Source organism: Melanostigma gelatinosum (genome assembly GCF_949748355.1).
Source record: "Melanostigma gelatinosum genome assembly, chromosome: 19".
Classification (NCBI taxonomy): domain Eukaryota; kingdom Metazoa; phylum Chordata; class Actinopteri; order Perciformes; family Zoarcidae; genus Melanostigma; species Melanostigma gelatinosum.
Window position 1 is genome coordinate 22,104,045 of NC_136652.1, and position 24,964 is coordinate 22,129,008.

Genomic DNA, 24,964 nt, shown 5'->3' on the forward strand with positions numbered 1-24,964 from the left:
AACAGTCATTGGGTCATATTTTACAGGGCTCAGGTTTTATTTCGTGGCTTTGATAAAAGTGAATCCACAGGTTTAAACATCCGGGCGAGTCTTGGTAAAGAACTTTGTACATGAAGCTGTGTGTAACTGTATTTCGACAGGTTTAACTCATTTATAAGATTCTGGTGAATAACTGTAGAGGTTGACATTTCTTTTGGTCTCATGCAGAGCGTAAGGATACTCTCCTGTTTTGTTTTTAGATCGCGCCACCAAATCCCAAACAGTTCTTTCATGAACTGAACTGTAAACTGGTTTTCTGGGTTCTATTGAGAACTATCTACAAAATGAGTGAGCTCTTTATAATCTTGATGCTTCCTGTTGACCATTAATATCAGCGTCATTTGTGGATGTTGTGAAAATGGACTAATTTCATCAGCTGTCCTCATTGAGTCCTTCACCGCGCAGCCATCAGAGAGGAAGAGGCACCAACGCTGTCGTATTCTGAGACGTTCTGTCTGTTCTGTCTTCAGATGATTGATTCAAAATGTCAGACAATTGTCTTTGTTTCATTTTTGATTGACTTCATTTGCTATGTGGAAACATTTACACGGGAAAAGGGTTTTACAAATCCAAAAGCAATCATAATTAAAACATTACATACAATTATTTCACCAAATATGTTTTGTTTTTTTATGCATAAACTTTCAAGTACTATTTCTACTTGCACAAGTACTAAGACATGAAACACAGAGGCTCATAAAACAAACCAAATAAATGGTGAATAATTATATTAATAGAACCATGGACTAAAGACTAGATTATGCAAAACTAAAAAAAAACTAAACCAACAATGATTTTCATCTTATTTTCATTACTGTCATGCATTATTCTATTCTTCATAAACAGAACAATATGTAGGCACGCGTAGCCTAATTTATGTAGCCACAAAACAGATTATATCGCCAGAGAACAAAATAACAACATCTTTTTATTGCCCTTTTCTTTCTAACATATCCGTGTTGGTGTCAGATACTTTTAGTACATTCAGTTCATTCACTTTGCGATTACTCTACCACAAACATATATTATTTTATTTCATATCTTACGTTATATCATATCGCTTTTTTAACTTCTCTATTTTTTAGGTCTCAGATTATATATTTTGAACATGCATGATTCTGTATTTTAATGCGTATTTAATGAGCATCGCAAGGCCAACGACTGCTTTTCTGTAATTGTGCAAATGACAAATAAATATATGACGAAAGACTTGGAGCTTATGAAATGCTGAACATCATCAATACTCCTGACGAAAGAACAGATCTCAAAAGTCACGAGAATATTGTATGATAATAATAATCAACAACATAATAGCATAAGCATCCTGAACCTGTTTTACCGGATAAAAAGGGGGCGCCCCCACCTGGTGACGTCACCTGTCCCGCGTCGGCGGCCGCTCCTATTGGTTAATACAACGCGGAAGTAGGGAAGCTGCTGGACAACCCTTGCTAACAACACTACTTTTTTGTGTCGCGGATGTGTTTCCGTGTCTCCCGGAGGATCTTTCTCTAAAGAAGACATCATGGCTCTACCGCCTCAGCTCAGAGCCATCCAGCACCACATGCGGACCGCTCAGGAGCACGAGAAGCGGGACCCGGTGGTGGCGTATTACTGTAAGTTCTGGTATGCTGGGTAATGCTACTGTTAGCTAGAGCTACCGTTAGCTGAAGCTACTGTTAGCATCACAGCTTTGTTTACCTGAGCCTCGACAGCTGAGGGTGTGTTAGCTTAGCTCAGCAGCTGACTGTCATTTAAACTGGGACTTTATACATGCGCTGGTTACACACTGGTTGTATTCCATCAACGAGCCGTTTGAGCTGCTGGTTTAAAACCAGTTACGTTCGCTAACCACCAGTCTGGTCCTGTTAGCTTTGACAGGTCAACGTTTACGAGCAGGCTGACGTCATGACGTCGTAGCCCTCTTTGTTGTCACGTTTTATTTACCTGTGAGGACTCAAACATCTCTGCTTTTATCAGCTAGCATGAGCACACATCTGGTTCTACTGAATACATCTTGTCAGTTTACTGTCTGTCATCATAGCATGTACTCAAGTACTTTGCTTTAGTACAAATGTGAGGTTCTGCTGGTGGCTCATGTAGAGTTGAGGTTCTGCTGGTGGCTCATGTGGAGTTGAGGTTCTGCTGGTTTCTGGTGGTGAGTTGAGGTTCTGCTGGTTTCTGGTGGTGAGTTGAGGTTCTGCTGGTGGCTCATGTAGAGTTGAGGTTCTGCTGGTGGCTCATGTAGAGTTGAGGTTCTGCTGGTTTCTGGTGGTGAGTTGAGGTTCTGCTGGTTTCTGGTGGTGAGTTGAGGTTCTGCTGGTTTCTGGTGGTGAGTTGAGGTTCTGCTGGTTTCTGGTGGTGAGTTCAGGTTCTGCTGGTTTCTGGTGGTGAGTTCATTCAGACATCATGAGTCTCACCTCTAAAGAATGGATTCCACCCCGTGTGTTCTCATCGGAACTCATATCTATATAATTGTGTTTTTGAGCATTAAAGCAGGTCAACATGATCTAGTAGAACCCTGAGTTAGAGCAGGTCTTGTGAAGTTCTATCTTGTTGTTATTACATCACATAACTCACGTTGAGGAGCTTGATGTAGATCACAGCTCTGTGGACCTTTGGGCTGAGATCCACTGATAGGTGAGAGTTTAACAGGAGATGTTTCCTCATTAGACAGTCGTCTTTCTTTCCTCCACAAATCATTTCCTGGAGCTTGAAGTGAAACACGCAGTGAGAGCTGGTGGCTTATGTTGCTTTATGGTTTATTCTGAAGCGTTCTCTGTAAATAAGAACGGACTCTATTACCATAGAGCCGGCGTTCAGCAGACAAGATGACGCAGAGTTTCCTGGGTTAGCGAGTCTGTGGTTCCACCAGACTGTTTCACTGATGCTATAAAATAGATATTCGATTAATTATGATGTTTAACTTCTAACACGAGCTCTAAACACATTATTATACTTCATTATTATTATTATTACCTTTGACTATTTACAAAACACACTTGAGTGAGAACGTAAAGAACCAGACTCTCAGTACCTTCACTGACCACCAGGGGGCTCCAGCTGTGGCCTCGTCCTCTCTGCAGCTCAGTGTCTGAGAGCAGAGTGAGCAGCTGGTAGTTGTCGTAGCACAAAGGAGGCCTCTGTCTGCTGGATGCACAGCTGACCGGCCGCCGGCTCGCTGTGTATCTACTGGTGAACTGCCTCCACGTGTGTGTGTGTGTGTGTGTGGTTCTGTTGAGGCTCTCGCATGAAGCGTGAGGCAGAAGAACATGTGGCCGCTCGTTTGTTCGCTGCACCAGACTGAAGCTGTAACGACAACTTCAGCTGCTTCAACCCCTGAAGAGTCCACAGAAAGCTTCAGTCCCAAACTATTGAATGTGTGTTTGTGTAGTCGACCTTCTTCCAAACCACGTTTAACGACCCCCCCCCCCCCCCCCCCCTGTCCTGCAGGTCGTCCTGCAGGTCGTCTCTACGCCATGCAGGCCGGCATGAAGCTGGACAGTAAAACACCCGAGTGCAGGAAGTTCCTGGTGAAGCTGATGGACCAGCTGGAGACGGTGAGTCTCACCTTCCTGCGTCTCAACGTCAACATCTAGACATGAAAGGTTAATGGAGAGTCCCACAGCGATGCTGGACTCACTTTAAGAGCCAATTAAAGGAAGCAGTGGACGAGGATGAAGACACACACACACACACACACACACACACACACACACACACACACAGGTTTTTACAGGAGCTCCAGGGACCTTCATTACTGTCACACACTCAGGACGTCAACAGGACTCGTGTGTGTGTGTGTGTGTGTGTGTGTGTGTGTGTGTGTGTGTCTGTTAATTGAAGTGTCTTTCTGTTAATACTTAATCCCACGAATGTGTTATGAATGTTACACTTACAGATTATTAATGTTGTGATATGTTGTTGTTATATCTGCAGGCTTTAAAGTGATTTTGATATTTTTTCATGAACTGATATCATTTTGAGCGTATTGGTGTTTGAATCAGGTGCAGCCCTCGGCGTGAGCGTCCACGTGTCTCTGGTCATAAACAAACTACTTAAGAAGTGGACGACGTCATCCATTCTTTTGTGGATGTTTTGAAGCCTCGAGTCCAGTGATCACGGCCGTCGCCAGCTTGTTTTTATCAACCAGTGAACAGGAAGTGACCACACATGGACTGAGGAGGAGACGTAGAGACGCCGTACACGTCTCTGGTAGAGACCTGTCAATCACAGTAGCCCCGCCCTAAAGCATCCCCTGCTTTATGGTCTGTGTGACTCTAAATGGACCATAATGTACTAAATGAACATCATGCTGTATTGAAGAAGACTTGAAACTAGAGATTGAGACCGGTCCGTTTTGAACAGGTTAAACCAACCAATCACAGGAGAGGACAGACGAGCTCAGCGCTACAAAGCCTCGTCACAGGGAAACAGAAGAGCAACAGAACAGGTGTTTAGTAATGAAAAGGTATGAAGGTGTCTGACAGCCAGACGTCATCGGTCTGCTCATATTAACATCTGGCTGCTTAATGAAGACCAGCAGATCAACCGCAGAGACGATGAAGAGAGTGCATCGTTACCAACATTCATTTGGCAAATAATAGCAACAATAACGACTGTAACTTCTATATTTAGCAGCATCTGACTGGGCTGCTGGAGGTTTTCCCACAGGCTGAAAAATCAAGACTTTCCACCGCGAGGATGACTGGAAAACCGAGTTAATGAGTCCAACATGTACCGTGTGAGAGAGATATAGATCTATAGATCGATATATATATAGATCTATAGATCGATATATATAGATCAATATATATCCATATATCCTGGGCTCCATCGGGACAAAAAAACGAATAAGACATGTCCTGAATGAATGTTCAGGCTTCTCCATGTGGTGGACTGCTGCTGGATGTGAAGCTGTTATAGGTCTAATGTTACCAGACAAACATCTGGACCACTGAACCTTCTTTCAACCACAACAAGCTCTGAAAATGGATGACGGCAAAGACAAAAATCGAGAAGTTCACATTAGAAATACATCGTATGACCCAGACGTCAACTTCTTTAAGTGAAGTCAAAGCTTCACGTGTTCAAGCTGCATTCTCTCTGGTGTCCACCAGGGGGCGACTCCTCTGGTTGTATAGAAGTCTATAGAAAATGACTCTACTTCTCTCTTGATTTATTCCCTCAGTAAACATTGTAAACATGAGTTTACCACTTCACGGTTTAGCAGCAGTATCCTGATTGTGCTTCAAGTCTGTAAACTATGTACGGAAACCCGTCCGCCATGACGGGTCCGCTCACATCTCATGAGCATTGTTGTTTCATTGTTGACCACGTGGCTGAGAGAGAGAGAGAGATAGAGAGAATAGTTATATATCTATATCTGTGTTCCAGATGAAGAAGGAGCTAGGAGACAATGACTCCATCAGTCAGGTGGTGGTGGGTAACGCCCACATCGAGAACTACGCCTTAAAGATGTTCCTCTACGCCGACAACGAGGACCGACAGGGACGGTTCCACAAGTAAGGAACCCATCTCCTCATTTCCTCTCTTCCTCTTCTGTCCTCCTAGTTTCTTCTCCTCCTTGTTTCCTCTCCTCTTCTTGTTTCCTCTCCTCCGCTCTCCTCTTCTTGTTTCCTCTCCTCTTCTTGTTTCCTCTCCTCTTCTTGTTTCCTCTCCTCCGCTCTCCTCTTCTTGTTTCCTCTTCTTGTTTCTTCTCCTCTTCTTGTTTCCTCTCCTCTTCTTGTTTCCTCTCCTCTTCTTGTTTCCTCTTCTTGTTTCTTCTCCTCTTCTTGTTTCCTCTCCTCTTCTTGTTTCCTCTCCTCTTCTTGTTTCCTCTTCTTGTTTCCTCTCCTCTGCTCTCCTCTTCTTGTTTCCTCTTCTTGTCTCCTCTCCTCTCATCTTGACTCGTCTCATTGCTTCCCAGCCTCAGTGTTTGCTGTAAGATGTTAATAATCTCTTTTCATGTTCTATAATTAATTCAGCGTTCAGTTTTATTGGCACAGAAATGAGCTCATTCATCTGATGATGGCGATCATGATGTTAGTATTGATCAATAAATCCATCAGATTATCTCATCCGTCATATATGCTCTCATTTCATTCACCTTCTTCTCATGTGGGGCTCTTTCAGGGAATATCTGGGGCTCATATAATGATGGGGGGGGGGGGGGCTGCTTTAAACCAGGACGTGACTATATTCATGCAAACCTGTTGAACCGGTGACACACATGCAGCTGCTGCTATGACGGTCGTTCCCGCTCATATATTTGATGTTCGTGTTTGGTTTATCCAGTTTAATCCTTTGTTGTTTGGTTGAACTCGGGTCACACAGAGTTTCCAGCTGTAAGTGGACCTCCAGTTAAGATTCCACAGGTCAACAATGAGGTTTCAGACTTCTTCTTCATTTCATGAAATGTAGAGAGTCTCAATGAAACACCGAACTAATCGTTTGATACGTTTGCTCCTGCAGGAACATGATCAAGTCGTTCTACTCGGCCAGTCTGCTGCTGGACGTCCTGTCGGTGTTCGGTGAATTGTCAGAGGAGGTGAGATTACTGTGAGGAGTCCGGATGAGGCAGGAAGTCAGACGATCGGTCGCATCATTCATCTTGTTCACACCTTTTCTCTGTGTCTGATAACGAGTGAGCATCTGTGACTTTCAACTGAAACTAACCCGAAAAACAGACTTGATGTGGCGTTCAGGGACTTCTCATCATTTCCACCATTAGTCAACATCAAATAGATTTAAAGTGAACCGATGAAGAAGGTTTAACGTAGGTCAGCGTCTGCCACCTTTAGATGTGTGCTACACGAAGGAAGACCGTTTAATGTAATAATAACGAGCATAACTCTATTTAAACAGCACCTTTAAAAGCTGAGTTGACGCATAAATCAATAGAACAGAAAACCCGACGAACATGAACATTCAATGATTTACACCGACTCACAGCCAGTGAAGTAGCAGTAAGTCTCCATGCAAAGTTCTATCAATACATATGTGACAGCAGCAGGTAGTGTGCTTTTTAGGAGGTTGTAACACACACACACACACACACACACACACACACACACACACGAATGTGGGACACAGCAGGTCTTTCTCTACTTTCTGTCCGTCACCCAGAAGCCATTAAAGCATCAACAGGACACTTGCGTCCGTACAGTTAACTGCTGCTAACACACACACACACACACACACACACACACACAGGACAATGAGTCCTCAGAGTAGCCGGTGCTGAGTGCTCTGCAGACGGACAGACCGGAGTGATTGAGTTTCAGGCAGGAAAAAGAGGTTTTCAGTCGGTGATCAGGTGTGTTACTGAACAGAGAACCCTTTTATATTCCACGGGTTCCATCTAGAACCCACCCAGAGGGTTCTACTGAGAGCCCTTTTATATTCCACGGGTTCCATCTAGAACCCACCCAGAGGGTTCTACTGAGAGCCCTTTTATATTCCACGGGTTCCATCTAGAACCCACCCAGAGGGTTCTACTGAGAGCCCTTTTATATTCCACGGGTTCCATCTAGAACCCACCCAGAGGGTTCTACTGAGAGCCCTTTTATATTCCACGGGTTCCATCTAGAACCCACCCAGAGGGTTCTACTGAGAGCCCTTTTATATTCCACGGGTTCCATCTAGAACCCAAAAGGTCCGAGGCTCATGGTGCAGCACAACCTACGACCGTCCTGGTTCTCAGTCACAGTTCTTCCCTCTAAGCCCCCATGGTCTCAACAACCCTTGAAGAACCCTTTCCTCCAGATGTGCAAGTATAGTTCTGGGTAACGTGATCTCTTTAGAACCCAGTTGACCATCTGGAGCAGTATATCGCCCGGTCACGCTGCAGGCGAGAGGTATTTATGGGCGGCTCTTGACGGGAGGCTGTGGATGTTCTGAGCAAAGGCCAGATGTCTGTGAACTGCATGAGTCTGAAAGAGATGATCCAACAACCACTGGCTAACGAGCTAACCCTCACCTGGAACCCTCACCTGGAACCCTCACCTGGAACCCTCACCTGGAGCGTTCTAGACTCCTACAGTCCTACATGTACTCTAAGGATGTTGTCTGGCTGGTGTCAGACCCTCAAGGTTTATTTGGGGAAAACCAGTGTTTGTCACCAAGTAGAAGATTTCACAGATGATGAAACTTTCAACTCTAATCCAAAACAAAAGAACAATTATTATTATTACATTTTCCTGTTTTTATGGTATAAATTACTGTCTGTGTATATAATATCTTAGTTATTGTGGATTTTTTACTTAGTTAATATTCTTTACTATTTTTTACTTATTTATAATACTTGTTTTGATCTAGTTTTTTACTATGTCTCTTGTTTGCAACATACTGTGTGTGTGTGTATGAATGAATGAATGAATGAATTATTCATACTGTGGCTGTGAATTCTGGCCGTAAAGGTTTCTCCTGGAACGTTGGAATGGTTGACGGTAAAATGCCCGTCATTCCGTGTTGTTTCAGTGATTAAGAAACAAACTCTTATTTCTTACCTTCAAACCGAGGCTGAACAAACACAACCTTCCCTCATGAGAACCGTGGCGCGCCGCCATTGTTTCTGCTGCTGAACAACACGGCACTTATCTGTCCACAGCAGGAGTTTCTCCATTCATTCTTATCGGCTTCATGTCGGCGTTAATCTGCTGCCTGATGTCCTGAACTCAAATGAATCGGTTATCGTCGGGAATCTTTTGTTGCTTTTTCCAAATATTGTGGTATTTTCTTTTTTTATTTAAAAGTGACGCAGGTGGCATGTTTTATACTTCTGTGAATACAATTATTATTAATTGTATTTTGCATATACCCTCTTTGTTAACACCTTTATTCTGTGAGCCGGACGTAGTCACTCATGCCTCAAAGTCTACCTCACAACTCGACTAATAACCTCCCCACACACACCTTCTTCTACGTCTCTCTGCATCCAGAACATCCAGCACAGGAAGTACGCCCGCTGGAAGGCCACCTACATCCACAACTGTCTGAAGAACGGGGAGACTCCTCAGGCCGGGCCCATCGGCATGGACGAGGACGAGGAAGCAGGTGGGACACACTGATACGTCTCTGGAGGACGCACACACATTGGCTGTGCTCCCCTTTAAAAGACCAATGAGGCCAACTTCCTTTGTTACCTAGGGGGGGGGGGGGATGTGTGTGTGTGTGCTTTGTGAGGACTGGTGCAGGAAAAGCCCTGCAGTAGAAACCACAGACTTCAGGAGATAAGAACTGTGCAGAGAGCAGGTTAGCAACGTGTAATCGTTTGTGAGAGAATGAAATGATCACAGTCTGAGTAACACGTTAGCAGGCTGGTCTCATCCAGCATTTGTAGCAAATCCTACGAAAAATAGATGAACGATAAACCATGAAGACGATCTTTTACGAAACCCAACTAAGCAGTTTAGTTGTCTCAACCCAACTAAGCCGTTTAGTTGTCTCAACCCAACTAAGCCGTTCAGTTGTCTCAACCCAACTAAGCCGTTTAGTTGTCTCAACCCAACTAAGCCGTTTAGTTGTCTCAACCCAACTAAGCCGTTCAGTTGTCTCAACCCAACTAAGCCGTTCAGTTGTCTCAACCCAACTAAGCCGTTTAGTTGTCTCAACCCAACTAAGCCGTTTAGTTGTCTCAACCCAACTAAGCCGTTTAGTTGTCTCAACCCAACTAAGCCGTTTAGTTGTCTCAACCCAACTAAGCCGTTTAGTCGTCTCAACCCAACTAAGCCGTTTAGTCGTCTCAACCCAACTAAGCCGTTTAGTTGTCTCAGCCCAACTAAGCCGTTTAGTTGTCTCAACCCAACTAAGCCGTTTAGTTGTCTCAACCCAACTAAGCCGTTTAGTTGTCTCAACCCAACTAAGCCGTTTAGTCGTCTCAACCCAACTAAGCCGTTCAGTCGTCTCAACCCAACTAAGCCGTTTAGTCGTCTCAACCCAACTAAGCCGTTTAGTTGTCTCAACCCAACTAAGCCGTTTAGTCGTCTCAACCCAACTAAGCCGTTCAGTCGTCTCAACCCAACTAAGCCGTTCAGTCGTCTCAACCCAACTAAGCCGTTTAGTTGTCTCAACCCAACTAAGCCGTTCAGTTGTCTCAACCCAACTAAGCCGTTTAGTCGTCTCAACCCAACTAAGCCGTTCAGTCGTCTCAACCCAACTAAGCCGTTTAGTTGTCTCAACCCAACTAAGCCGTTTAGTTGTCTCAACCCAACTAAGCCGTTTAGTTGTCTCAGCCCAACTAAGCCGTTTAGTCGTCTCAGCCCAACTAAGCCGTTTAGTTGTCTCAGCCCAACTAAGCCGTTCAGTTGTCTCAACCCAACTAAGCCGTTTAGTTGTCTCAGCCCAACTAAGCCGTTTAGTCGTCTCAGCCCAACTAAGCCGTTTAGTTGTCTCAGCCCAACTAAGCCGTTCAGTTGTCTCAACCCAACTAAGCCGTTTAGTTGTCTCAACCCAACTAAGCCGTTTAGTCGTCTCAGCCCAACTAAGCCGTTTAGTTGTCTCAGCCCAACTAAGCCGTTCAGTTGTCTCAACCCAACTAAGCCGTTTAGTCGTCTCAACCCAACTAAGCCGTTCAGTCGTCTCAACCCAACTAAGCCGTTTAGTTGTCTCAACCCAACTAAGCCGTTTAGTTGTCTCAACCCAACTAAGCCGTTTAGTTGTCTCAGCCCAACTAAGCCGTTTAGTTGTCTCAACCCAACTAAGCCGTTTAGTTGTCTCAGCCCAACTAAGCCGTTCAGTTGTCTCAGCCCAACTAAGCCGTTTAGTTGTCTCAACCCAACTAAGCCGTTTAGTTGTCTCAGCCCAACTAAGCCGTTCAGTTGTCTCAGCCCAACTAAGCCGTTTAGTCGTCTCAACCCAACTAAGCCGTTCAGTTGTCTCAACCCAACTAAGCCGTTCAGTTGTCTCAACCCAACTAAGCCGTTTAGTCGTCTCAACCCAACTAAGCCGTTTAGTCGTCTCAACCCAACTAAGCCGTTTAGTCGTCTCAACCCAACTAAGCCGTTTAGTCGTCTCAGCCCAACTAAGCCGTTTAGTTGTCTTAACCTAATTTAGTTTCCTGTGAGGTTTACTTTGAAAAGGCTATTCACGTAACAAGCAGAAATTGACACGCGTTGCTGGATTTCGTAAGAAAACGCACAAAAAATTAGCAAATGGCAAGATATCATACAAACTGTTGTGTGTGTGTGTGTGTGTGTGTGAGAGATATTCATTCTACTTTTTCTCCGCCTCCTCTTCATATCCAGCTCAGATCAACTCTGAGTCCCTGACCTTTATCACGTTGAATCACTCCCCTCATACAACTCTCTTCCACCATAAAACGTAACCTTTCAGGAGAAAGAAAAGCTCAGGAAAACACACTTGATCCAGAGGAGATTGACTGAATACATTACACAACAAAATAGCCTTTAAAGTTCATTTCATTCTGAGAGGTAAACTGTGGGAAACGCACACAGAGCAGGAAAGTAAACTAGTTTTAGCAGCAGACCAGAGATTTGCAGTAGATTTCCTCAGAATGCTTGTTTTCTGTTTCAGCGCTCAGATTTACCGACCGTCCTCAAAGCTGACCTGCACTTGTCTGTTGGCGGTGGTGATTCAGGTTGATCTCTCGGTTTAAAGCCAAAGTCCACATCAACATGTTCGCGTCTGACCTTTTCAATCTGTTGACTTTTATTTTGCTTTTATGAATAAACACACGTTAATGCATCATTCAAGGACGCACTGTAAAGAGTGTTAGTCACTTATTTTTGATGATCCTACATGTTTTTCTCATATTCCTGCTCATCATGGATCAATTCTAGTGTATATTGTTATTTTTTACTACGTTCCACTGTTTATAAGCAAAATCTTTACAGAGTAGAGATATATGTTAACTATTATAAAATATGCTGTTATAGACTGTATTTTAGTCTCTTGTTGGTTGTTGATGTTTTGAAGGCTCCAGTTCAGCATGTTGGCCGTCACCATCTTGTTGTTTATTTGCAACCAGTGAGGAGGAAGTGACCATACATGGACTGAGGAGGAGTGACATAGAGACGCCCTATACGTCTCTGGTAGAGACCTGTCAATCACTGTGTAGCCCCGCCCTAAAGCAGGAAACATTAACAGTTTGACCACAAAATGAAACTTTTAGCTCCAGAATCATGTTGATTATTGCATCAACAACAACAAGAGTTCATTAAGGTCGAAGCAACAAACAATACGCTGTCATGATGTCATCACTGACACAGAGAACACAATGCATCTTGGGATAAAAAGGGGGAGAGGAAAAGGAGGAGGGGAGAAGAGAAGGTGTGAAAGTGTGAGAGACATTAGAGGAGAAGAACAAAGTGTGTGTGTGTGTGTGTGTGTGTGTGTGCGTGTGCTCTCGCTCGTGTTTGCTGTACATGCATCTGAGGGCTCCTCTAGGTGATGATGTCATGTCGATGTTTGGGTCTCTCACACAGCCGGTGGGCGTGGCCTTTATTCCAGCGATGAGTTCATGATCTCAGTGACGATGAGCGGTGCGTTCAGGGTCTCCTCCACAGGGACGTAGACGTCAGTCAGCTCATAGGTGTTCATGTCAACATGCATTCCTTCTCCTCCAGGGGAGTGTGACGCAATCTCTGCTCCTCCAGTCTCACAGTGAGTCCAGATGTGGACCGCTGTAAGCGCTGCTGCACAGCACTCTCCTCCTGAGAGAGGAGCAGACCAGAGAGGAGTAACACCTCAACAATACTTTCTATACAGATGTATAAACACCTCAAATAATACTTCTATAGATATATCTATACAGTGCAGTCAGATCTCACTGGATCTGACTGCACTGTTGGCAACGTTTCACATTCCTTTCAAAAAGCAACGACTGGGTCCCAGAACACTTTCTTTATATTTTGACTCCTCAGGGTTGGAAGTTGTTTTCTCTCTCCGCCCTCCATCCAATCCCCCCCCCTCTCCCTCCGCCCCCCCTCCCCCTCCCAGCCAATGGAAAGTCAGAGCAGAGCAGCTGTGAGACAATGCTGTGTGTGTGTGTGTGTGTGTGTGTGTGTGTGTGTGTGTGTGTGTGTGTGTGTGTGTGTGTGTGTGTGTGTGTGTGTGTGTGTGTGTGTGTGTGTGTGTGTGTGTGTGTGTGTGTGTGACTGTTGACCTGTGGAGAGACGGCACCTCCAGAGTTCTGCTTCATTTATTCAAACCAGCATCAGAGAGCGGCTTCGTTATTACACAATATCTATATCTACACCTCGGCCTGCAGCATGTGGGGGTTCTTTGGTCCGGGTTCTGTGGTCCGGGTTCTGTAGTCTGCTTCACAGGAACCATAAAATCTGCATGTCAAATAAAATCTTAACACGCCGCAGAGCACCAGCTGACGAAAGCCTCAAGTACAGTTCATTAGTTTATTTATTTTGAACAATTTAAATGAACAAACATAACAGAGATGAGTCATATCTCAGTGCAGGAAGAGGCAAAACAAGCCTCCTTATATAATATTAACACATCACAGAGAGTGTTAGCCAACAGCTGTATTAACGTCTGCATGTCGTCAGCTGCTGACTAAAGAACAAAGAAAATTCAGTTGAACAATATCTGAACTATATTTATTGTCAGTGTTCAAATTTAACTGGATGAATTTTAATAATAAATAAATGTTCGTCTCTCATATTAAGTAAAATAAGGGCTGGATTTAAACAATGTGCATCTTAAAAGAAATATGAAATATTTGATTATATTTATAGACATATAAACATATATATATTTATTTAAATAAATTGATTAATTACCTTATATCTGTGCATATATATATTTCCACATTTTACTCGTGCTAGCTACAGCCTATCGTCCTCTGGATGACGCCGCCCTGCTTCGCCGGTGCTCTGTGCCCACTAACGTGACTGACGGTGGGCCTCGGCCTCCGCATGGCCGCCGGGCGTCTCCCAGACAGACCGGAGGAACACAAACTGTGCACAGCTCAGAGAACATGATCACAAGTGGCCTTTGGCTCGACCTCCGGCCGCTAATTGTCCCAGCGGAGCTGTGAATCATGTCGCTGTAAACAAGGGTGTCTTCTTCAGGACGGCAGGAAGCCGGCGGACACAGAGTCTGTTTATCCCTCGTGTCACCAGACTCTCAGATGAGGCTCTGGTGCACAGTAAGGACCTCTAAATGGTGTTTCATTCAGCAGCTGAGTGGCTGTTCCTACAGGAGTCCAATGGACACAGTCCAACAGTTTAATGACACACTGAATGCTCCAGAGTGTCCGATCTCCTCCCGATGCCCGGCCGGCGTCCTGCCGTAGAGCGGTAACGTCGGCCGGAGCTGAACGTGGTGTCAGATACAGAGATGCAGAACCAGCCCGGGCTTTGTAATCCGTCAAAGTCTCTCTGGCTGTCAGGAGACGAGGTGTGGCTGCAGAGAGAGGATCATGTTCAGGGAGGACACCACCGCAGGACGCTCCTCTTCTTCCTCTTAAAGAGCATCTATGCTTCGTGCTCTGGAGCGATTCTACCTAAATATGGAGGACAGCATGCCGATAAAAGAAGGTTGAGATGATAATCCGGTCCTCATCAGTCCTGCTGTCTCTGCTTGGTGTAAAACCCACTCGTGATTTCATATCTCTGAATGTGATTGACACTCGCTCTGGTCGTACGTTTAATCTCATTCTCGTGAATGCTAATCGTTTCCCTCCCTGAACTCTTCATGTGGGATTCCCGTCGCTTCGTTTCCAGAGTGTGATGTCGAAGTGAGCGAGGCCGAATGGGTTTAAAGCAGAAACGTTCCGTCTCTACGGTTTAGCTCCTCGTCTCTTTAAGGTGCTGCTTCCTCTGAGAGAGCTGAAGGTTACCCGTTACATGAATACATCCGCAAGCACCATTGGTCTGTTTTATCTGAGAGATGGTTTTTATGTATTTTGTATGTGTTTTTATAGCTTGTAAAGAAGGAGAGTCTGCGACGGACGAGTCTTCAGACAGCGCTTTATGTCCAGAGTGACTCCAGGTCAACGGTACTTATTTTAGTCTTGTAACATAACTTCGTACTTAACTAACGACCGTTGCGTAGCTAACAAACGTAGTTATTTTACGTATCAAACGTAGTTATTTTCAACGTATCCTCATACGACTGTATGACAGCTTATTGTGTTCAGGAAGAGACGTGGTTTGAGTTACAATAACTAGAGAAGAGCTGTTCCTGAAGAACACAAGTCACCTGACAAATAAATCAACGTTGAACGAACTCCTTCTTTGATGAAAGGACGTGTTTTGGTTGGCCGCTCCGCCCTGTGTGGGTTTTTACGCAGCTTTTATATTCCCTGGTTTACGATTATTTGGGTTCTATACAGATTGATTTTGTTAATTAAAGCGCATTAGTTTTGGTCGGTAAAGCTATGTTTTTTCACCAAACAAAAATACTTATTTTAACCCAAACCACGATCGTTACCTCAAGCTAACCGAGTCAACCTACAACCTACGTTGGACGTTTATTGAATAAGACCTTATTCACGTACCAAGCTGAGGCTGACGCGTCCACACCTGATGCTAGAGGGGAACCAGCTTCACAGCTTGACCAAAGAGACGTCTTTGACGAGTTGGGGGTCAGAGTCTGTTGCAGGTTCAGTTCTCAGGGATATCGGTGCGATCGTTCGGTACTTAAAGACTAAAAAGTAGTAAATGGAAAAAGAGGACGAAGCGGCTTCATTCCCTTTTGATCCGGTATTGTGACGCTTGTCATCGGTCTCATGGTGGTAATGCTGTTTTGAAAAGGGTCTATAGTAGGAGGCTTCTCTGGAGACAGCATCCAGGAACAACAGGTCTTGAAGATCTTCAAGGGGTAGATGTCATTTCTACAAAAACCTTAAGTTCTATTTACAAAATACAGAGAGTAATTTAATATCTATGCTAACGGTAAGTGTCTATGGTGTCAGATGTCCCACTCTGATGCACCTACGAAGCTCTAAATGACTGAAGACCAGCGGTCGTTGAACACAGAACCTGATTAAAGAGGTCTGGAACAACCGGGCTGCACCACGGGACTTCACAGAAAAGGTCTTCTTGAACTACCAGTTTTTGTTGGAACCCCTTTTGACCAAATAAATAGTCCGTCTGAGTGTCCAATGAACTGTCATGATTTCTACAGTCTTGTTTGTCTTGTTGAGAACCCGTTCTGTACGCTGAGTCACAAACACACAGAATCTAAGCTGTCCTCCTTCCTCTCTGGTAGATGAGTACGGAGCTGAAGGTTTCTCCCACGGGGCGTCCTTCAGTGGAGGGCCTTCTTCAGGGTCCTTCGAGGAACAGGACCAGAGTTTGGGTCCGGGTGCCGGACCAGGCATCGGCTTTAATCCCGGTCCAGGATCGGGGCCCTCTGGTCCTCCCACCACCAACTTCAATAACATCCACATCCCACCGGGGGCCCACGCACCGGCCAACACTCCAGCCGAGCTGCCTCCACCCACAGGTATCCGTTTGTCTTCACAATGTCCTCTGAGTCATTGTCCTCAACTTAAACCTGAACCTGACTGTTGGTTTAGTTGCCTGAACCTGACTGTTGGTTTAGTTGCCTGAACCTGACTGTTGGTTTAGTTGCCTGAACCTGACTGTTGGTTTAGTTGCCTGAACCTGACTGTTGGTTTAGTTGCCTGAACCTGACTGTTGGTTTAGTTGCCTGAACCTGACTGTTGGTTTAGTTGCCTGAACCTGACTGTTGGTTTAGTTGCCTGAACCTGACTGTTGGTTTAGTTGCCTGAACCTGACTGTTGGTTTAGTTGCCTGAACCTGACTGTTGGTTTAGTTGCCTGAACCTGACTGTTGGTTTAGTTGCCTGAACCTGACTGTTGGTTTAGTTGCCTGAACCTGACTGTTGGTTTAGTTGCCTGAACCTGACTGTTGGTTTAGTTGCCTGAACCTGACTGTTGGTTTAGTTGCCTGAACCTGACTGTTGGTTTAGTTGCCTGAACCTGACTGTTGGTTTAGTTGCCTGAACCTGACTGTTGGTTTAGTTGCCTGAACCTGACTGTTGGTTTAGTTGCCTGAACCTGACTGTTGGTTTAGTTGCCTGAACCTGACTGTTGGTTTAGTTGCCTGAACCTGACTGTTGGTTTAGTTGCCTGAACCTGACTGTTGGTTTAATAGATTGAGCTTCAGGAAGAAGTTGTATTTGTTCAGAAACGCTGAATACGTTGAGCTACGTCATCACAGTTGCTCCTTTCATTCACATCCAGCGGTAAAGTTGTCCAGAGTTAGTCTGCAGAAGGGTGGGACTGTTCTCATAACTATCAGATAATAACAGTAATAATAATAAGCCCAGTGGTGTAAAGGTGTCCTCGTTACTGGACTGCTGTTTCCAGAGTCTCTTATCATCTGTGTTGGAATCTTCTCACTCGTTTCCCTGATAACTGTGAGTACGTGACAGCCCAGCGTTCAATAACACACACACACACACGCACACGCACACACACGCACACGCACACACGCACACACACACACACACGGCCATGTTTGCAGAAGAAGATCTTATCTGTGGTCAGATTATTATTATTATTATAATTATTATAATTGTGATGTTGACATAAAGATATTGAGATATATAAAGTGTTCCCTTTGTGGAGAATCAGAATGTAAAGACAAAAGGTTACGTAACAGAAAACACACACACACACACTGACAGACGAAGAGTGTGTGTAGCTGCTAGTGAGGTTGTTGATCACTAGAGTGTGTGTGTGAGTGTGTGTCTGAGACGGTTTCAGGTCAAACTTTGTTCATCATATTTTAAATGTGTGTGAAGCACAAACATCCCAGACTGACGTTGAACCTGTTTGTTTGGCTTTAAGAGATTCAGGAGTTCTCGTTCCATCTTTATTTCCACTGAACGTGTAATCACACTTGTGTTGAGCTGGTCTCATACAATGCATTCAATGTTCATTCATGTCTTGATATGTCTTTTTATTTATTTCATTGTTACGCTCTTCTGTAAAACACGTTGAAGTGTGTGTGACTCACTCTTTGATGATTTCTCTCTCACGAGAGCTTGAGAGGCAACATCTGTGTGAGAATACCAGTTTATTACTAAATCAATACTTCACTAGAACAGGTAACCAGAAGTGTTTTTGTTGACCAACAGAAGCAGTTAAACCAGTGCCTGTTCCCAGATCAGTGCCCATGATGGACCCCACACTGCTCAACGCCCAGCAGCAGGGTAAGAGCACACACACACACACACACACACACACACCGAACTGCTTCCCGTCATGAAACTTCCAGCCGTTATTCTGACGTGTTTACACTGAAGAGGAAACAGACACGTCTCTCCACACGTCTGTCTCTCTACATACGTGTGATTGTTTGATGTGTTTGCGTGTTAGACCTCGTGTTGTGTCACGAGTGTGTAAAAGCAAGCGGAGCCGTTTAGATGCAGAATACAAAGATGAATCCACCGAAACAGATAATAAGCATCCCGTAAACTCGTGTTGATTCTTTCACCTCCACAGCAGCACATCTACTGTAGTAGTACACCGAGTACACCGAGTACACGGACACCGAGTACACAGAGCAGCAGCACGTAGAAACACAGACTTCCACTCGACACAAAGACCAAGAGGGCACCTCTGCATTGGCTTTTAAATGCAGTTCATTGAGCAGGAGTGTGTGTAACTTCTTAAACCGAGCTTTAGGTAGAGACTAAGCCTGCTGCTCTCCCCGCACGGTGGGTCCAGACCCGGTCGCTCGTAGACTTTCAAATGAAAGAGACGATTTGAGAAACACATTGATTCTCCGTTCATGCAGATAAGTGAAGAGCTCCATTTAAAACACATCAAGCAGCCTGGAGGTGGACCAGCTAATGACCCAGAGAACATGTGGATATGTGAGGCATGAAAGGTGATGGTCCACTCGGTCAGCAGGGGTCTCTCTCTGGAGACCTTTAAGACCTTTATCAGAGGAGCAGGCGGCCTCATCACATCTACCACCTCTGGATCGATGGAGACGATAGACGTTTCATTTGTGTATTTTACAACAACGTGTTCTTTTTGCCTGATGACTACAGATCGTCCTCTCCAGATACATGGAGTACATGTTCATGAGTACATGAGTTCATGAGTACATGAGTTCATGAGTACATGTTCATGAGTACATGTTCATGAGTACATGTTCATGAGTACATGTTCATGAGTACATGAGTTCATGTTCAGTTTTCCATCGAGCTCCCTGCTGCAGCCACAGAACCACAGTTCTGAACCTAAACGCTGAAGAGCTCCGTTAGAACCATTAGAACCACAGCCGTTAGAACCACAGCCATTAGAACCACAACCATCACAACCACAACTGTTAGAACTGTTAGAACCACAACCATTAGAACCACAACCATCACAACCACAATCATCACAACCACAACCATCACAACCACAACCGTTAGAACCACAACCATCACAACCACAACCGTTAGAACCACAACTGTTAGAACTGTTAAAACCACAACCGTTAGAACCACAACCATCAGAACCACAACCGTTAGAACCAGAAAGTCTAATCAGCGTTGTTCAGCACTGTTTCTGGTATCTGGTAAACTGAACAGATCTACTGATCAGAGGAATGGATGAGTAGATCTAACGAGTGGATCATCAGAATGACAGCAGCTGTAGTTCTTGAATACGTTCCCTCTTCAGTCTGAAGCTGATGTAAACTTAATTATTGATGATGTGGTCTTCGTTAACGTCCTCTCTGAAGCGCTGTGGTCTCTGGCCGTCTCTCTCCTCACTTATTTTCCACTATTTCACCTCCTCTTCCTCCTCCTCTTCCCATCATTGGGAGGACCCAGTCAGCATATTTTCTTCTTCTTGGAGGAGCAGAGAATGAGCCGAGGGATTACGGCCACATGGTGCAACATTATTCAATCTTTTTTCTCTTCTCCGGGACCTTTTGAAGGCTGTTTTATGAGTGTTACTAAGCCAGGAGAGTCCTTCTCTGGTGCTCTGCTCTGCTCCTCAACGGGGCCCCAGCAGGTCCACGTGGAAGCAGAGGAATCATTCGGTGTCATTGTTGTTTCATGTGCTACACATTAACCCTGTGAGGGGAGATCTTTACATTTATCTCCTCTGCTGCTCCGAAGGAACGTCGACTTTTTAACGTCGTAAAAAAAGTTACTGCTCGTTTTTTGTGCGTTTTTCTACTAAAGTCCAGCAACACGTGTCTATTTCCAGTCTTTTCAAAATAAACTTCTACAGAAAACTAGTTTGTCATGTTTAGGAACAGACTGTGGGTTGTGTTAGAATAACTAGAGAAGTGCAGAACTAAGGTGACCAACACATCCACGTGGACTTCTGGTTCCATGAGGAACAGACGGTCTCCTGAAGGAACACTGGACTTCTCTTGGTCACAACTCTTGAGGTTTGACACCAGCAGAGACATATTTCTGCAGCTTATCTCAAATATGAGCACGTTTTTTTGGGGGGAAATTGGGACGTTTTTAGAAAGTGAGAATGTTTTTGAAAAATCTGAAGATGTTGTGAAGCACCAGCTCTGATCAGAGTCACTTTAAAGGACCGCTCGTTTTGTGTTTTAGCTGGTTCTATAGAACCATGCAGATGGTTGGTTTAGCTGCAGCTGAACCTCCTCTGAACAGTTTGGATTGAGAAGGTTTGGTCCATAGAAAGTAGTTCTGACTAAAACCGTCTGTGATCATCCAGAGTCTCTGAAAACATCTTTAAGATCCGGCGTGTTGGGTTTGTAGCGGCACAGTTTAGAGAAGCTTATTAAAACACGAATAATACTCTCCAGGTTGACTGTTGGAGGTAGAAACGCTCCCTCAGACACAGAGGCTCTGCGTTCGTCCACAGCGAATATCGCTCTGTGCTGTCGGACACTTCACGGCTCTGAGTGATGCAGCAGAGAGTTCACGGGTTGGATCTGGAGCGCGTGGAGGTGAGGTGAGGTGGAGGAAAAGGGTTAAAGGAGAGAAGAGAGATTCACAAGTTACAAAATGAAAGAGAGAAAGGAGAATATGTTCAGAGTGTAGAGGCTGTGGATTTCATTTATTTATTGACTGCTGTTCTTTGACAGTGAAAGTAGAGTTTTATCAGATACTGTACTTTATAGAAATCAATATTTTGAAACACTTACTCAGGTAATTATCATTGTCACATGTTTGTTTGTAGTTATATTTAAGAAGTAAGTAGACCTGTTCCTGTCAATGTGACTTACTTAAGTAACGCCACTCCTGTAGTTACTTTAAGTTGAGAAAGGTGAGTTTCATTTTACATCACTACACACAATATATTTACTTTAACTAACCCTCTATGGGTTTGAATATCTTATCAAACGTTACTTCTTATTTTTCGTGTGTTTTCCTACAAGAGTTCAGAAGACGTGTCAATTTTCCCCTATTTATATAATACGGTCTATTTTTAATCAACTTCAGTCTTCATAGGACACTACCAAGTTAGGTTTAGTCTACTAAACTACTTAGTTAGGTTTAGTCTACTAAACTACTTAGTTAGGTTTAGTCTACTAAACTACTTAGTTAGGTTCAGACGACTAAACTACTTAGTTAGGTTTAGAGGACTAAACTACCTAGTTAGGTTTAGACTACTAAACTACCAAGTTAGGTTCAGACGACTAAACTACTTAGTTAGGTTCAGACGACTAAACTACTTAGTTAGGTTCAGAGGACTAAACTACTTAGTTAGGTTCAGAGGACTAAACTACTTAGTTAGGTTCAGAGGACTAAACTACTTAGTTAGGTTTAGACGACTAAACTACCAAGTTAGGTTCAGACGACTAAACTACCAAGTTAGGTTCAGACGACTAAACTACTTAGTTAGGTTTAGTCTACTAAACTACTTAGTTAGGTTTAGACGACTAAACTACGTAGTTAGGTTTAGACGACTAAACTACTTAGTTAGGTTTAGACGACTAAACTACTTAGTTAGGTTTAGACGACTAAACTACGTAGTTAGGTTTAGACGACTAAACTACGTAGTTAGGTTTAGACGACTAAACTACTTAGTTCGGTTTAGACGACTAAACTACCTAGTTCGGTTTAGACGACTAAACTACCTAGTTAGGTTCAGACGACTAAACTACCAAGTTAGGTTCAGAGGACTAAACTACTTAGTTAGGTTCAGAGGACTAAACTACTTAGTTAGGTTCAGAGGACTAAACTACTTAGTTAGGTTCAGACGACTAAACTACCAAGTTAGGTTCAGAGGACTAAACTACTTAGTTAGGTTCAGAGGACTAAACTACTTAGTTATGTTCAGAGGACTAAACTACTTAGTTAGGTTCAGCGGACTAAACTACTTAGTTAGGTTCAGCGGACTAAACTACTTAGTTAGGTTCAGCGGACTAAACTACTTAGATCGGTTTAATAAAGAGAGGAGAGGTTATTAAATTGTGTTTTTATGAGTTTTAGATGAACATGTCTGAAGCTTGAGGTCTGTATCTGTTCACAGAGATGAGGTCAGAGGGAGCGGTCCATCTCAGAGGGTCAGAGGTCACGATGTCTTTATTAAATGCTACAGTAATGAGAGGCCATCAAAGGGACGACACACACACACACACTCTGTATGGACTGGCAGATTACAGACCAGTCCTTCTTTAAAAACCCTTCCCAGCAGGTACCGCTCTGTCATATATTACCCACAATCCCCTCTGTGCTGACAGGTGGTTATGTGCCGGTGGAGACGCAGGTCACCTCCAAGTGTTTTTAACGGGACGCTTTTCAAAGGAATGCTCTCGGCCTCGTCACGTTTAAATATGTAACACTGAGAGTAGCTGTCCGGTTACACAAGCCAGGATGATGTTTGTTTGTTTGTTGGCATCTTTAAAAGCCCTGAGAAGATGAGTGAACATTTGGATGCTTGATTACTTATAAACTGATACAAATATCAGTTCATTCATGTTTCCAGGTTCTCAAAAGTGAAGATTTGCTGCTTTGATTCATTTTAAACTGATTTAACACGTCACCTTGAACTCTTTTAATCAACATTTTTTGGTTCTTTTCTGACATTTTACAAACTAAACATTTGATTAAAAGCAACTAATGATGAACACATGAACTTAGAAGGAGCTTTAGCTTTTCTTTGGTTTCCTTATTATATTCCCTCTGAGGTGTTTAGCAGAAGCTCTTCAGTGATTCCAGTGTTTTACTCAAAGAAAGTTCCTCTGTTACAGTTTCACGGTTTATTTCTGTCTTTGTTGCAGCTGTTGACAGTAAAGAAGAGATGATCGCTTCCTCGTTGTTGTGCATGAAATATCTGACTCTCATCTCACTTCCTCCTCCCTCCCTCCAGGCGGTGTTCATCTCACTGCGGAGGACTTCACCAAGGCCCAGAAGTACTGTAAGTACGCGGGCAGCGCCCTGCAGTACGAGGACGTGGGCACGGCCGTCCAGAACCTCCAGAAAGCCCTGAAGCTCCTCACCACCGGCAAAGAATGAAGCCGTTGTCCTCCGGTCTGACCCCCCCCCCCCCCCTCTCTTTTCTCCCCAGCAGCGCCGCTCTATCTGTCGCTGATCGAGCACACACACACACACACACACACACACAGTCACTCTGGGAGGACATGATGGAAATCAGTGAGCAACAATGGCTGCCTGTGTCTGACACTGTGACTGACTGCTTCTTAATTATTAAGAACGCAGGAGATCAAAGTTCCGTTATTGACGTCTATTGGCACATTTGAGATGCATCACTACTGTCACACGCGACACATTAACATCTTTTAGCTTCAGCTACTTTCTGGACGATCAAATATCAAAAGTTTGACGTTAAAAGCTGCTGCGGACATGTTGACGCAATGCATGAAAACAAAACATGAAAACAAAACCCATTAACAGTAAATTAGCCAGGTGGCTAGTTAGCTTAGCTTAGCATACATTATTTTCTCCGATCAGTTTGTCTTCGAGTTCCAAAAGATGAGACTCCACGTGAGTCAGAGACGCTAGCTGTTTCCCACTGCTTCCAGTCTTTAAATGCTAAGCTAAGCTAATTGTGATTGTACAGATATGAAACTGACGTCCATCTTTTCTTCAGACTGCTGAGCTTTTACTTTGAAAGTCATCAGCAGGTAATCACGACCGCTTCAAGCAGCCGATCCGGTGAAGCCGGAGATCAAATGTAAATATCGGGAAATAAAAAAAGATTCACGCAGACGTCGAGTTCCTTCTGTTGAATGAGCAGAAAGAAAAATGATGAGTTCAATGTAGTAATAAAAAACGCGAATAACAACCTTCCGTCTGTCCGTTACCACCGCATCTACTCAACAGGAAGTCAGTGGTGACGTAGTGAAGTTCGCCTCCTGCCTGATCTTTGGTGCGACTCTGCATCTGACGCTGAAGAGTTGAGAGTATTTCAACTTTTTATGCCTCGAAAAGTTTTTGCTCCAGAAAACTTGTCCGATGTTGACCGACGACGCTGTGAACGTGAGAGCTAAATTGTGGATTGTAACAAAAAATAACTTATTTACATTCAGGAGAGGTCCAGAAATAACTCACGTTGACTTCTGGTTTCACTCGTGAAACTTCGTCACCTGACTTCCTCCTGCGCTCCCGTCATTATACGTTCGACCACCGGGGGCGCCGTAGAAACAGGATGGATAGGTGGTTAGCAGACATGCTACATGACGAGCTAACTGACTCCCAGGAACACATTTTAACGTCTTCTCTTATCTGTAAATCGTATCCAGAATGTTTTTGAATTCCATTTTAACTGAACACGTTTTTCTGTTATACGAGATCAAACGGAGTCTTAGTTCTGCAGCTCAGACGTTAGAGAAAATAAAACTGCTGTTTTTGCCCTCAAATACGGTTTAATACTTTCTCTGTATGTGTGGATTATTTCTGAGCGCGGCGGCCATCTTTCTTTTCTTTTTTTCTAGTTTATTATTATTTAACGTTTCAGTTTTTCTGAACTTCTCTTTTCACAAAGATCTGTCAGACTCACTTTGAATAAAGTACTTGAGATGAA

At 44.0% G+C, this 24,964-nt stretch overlaps 1 protein-coding gene across 2 annotated transcripts; it reads left to right on the plus strand.

Moving 5' to 3' along the window:
• Positions 1-1,483: 1,483 nt before the first annotated feature.
• On the plus strand, positions 1,484-24,964 carry vta1 (vesicle (multivesicular body) trafficking 1). Of its 2 annotated transcripts, none has more exons than XM_079290475.1 (8): positions 1,484-1,652; positions 3,490-3,596; positions 5,434-5,561; positions 6,511-6,586; positions 8,979-9,093; positions 16,228-16,464; positions 18,127-18,201; positions 23,291-24,964. In XM_079290475.1, exons 1-8 carry the CDS (start codon positions 1,562-1,564, stop codon positions 23,434-23,436), a joined length of 975 nt encoding a protein of 324 aa, XP_079146601.1. In that variant the 5' UTR covers positions 1,484-1,561; the 3' UTR covers positions 23,437-24,964. The 2 variants fall into 2 exon arrangements, with proteins under 2 accessions (XP_079146601.1, XP_079146602.1); XM_079290476.1 differs by having other exon boundaries at positions 3,502-3,596.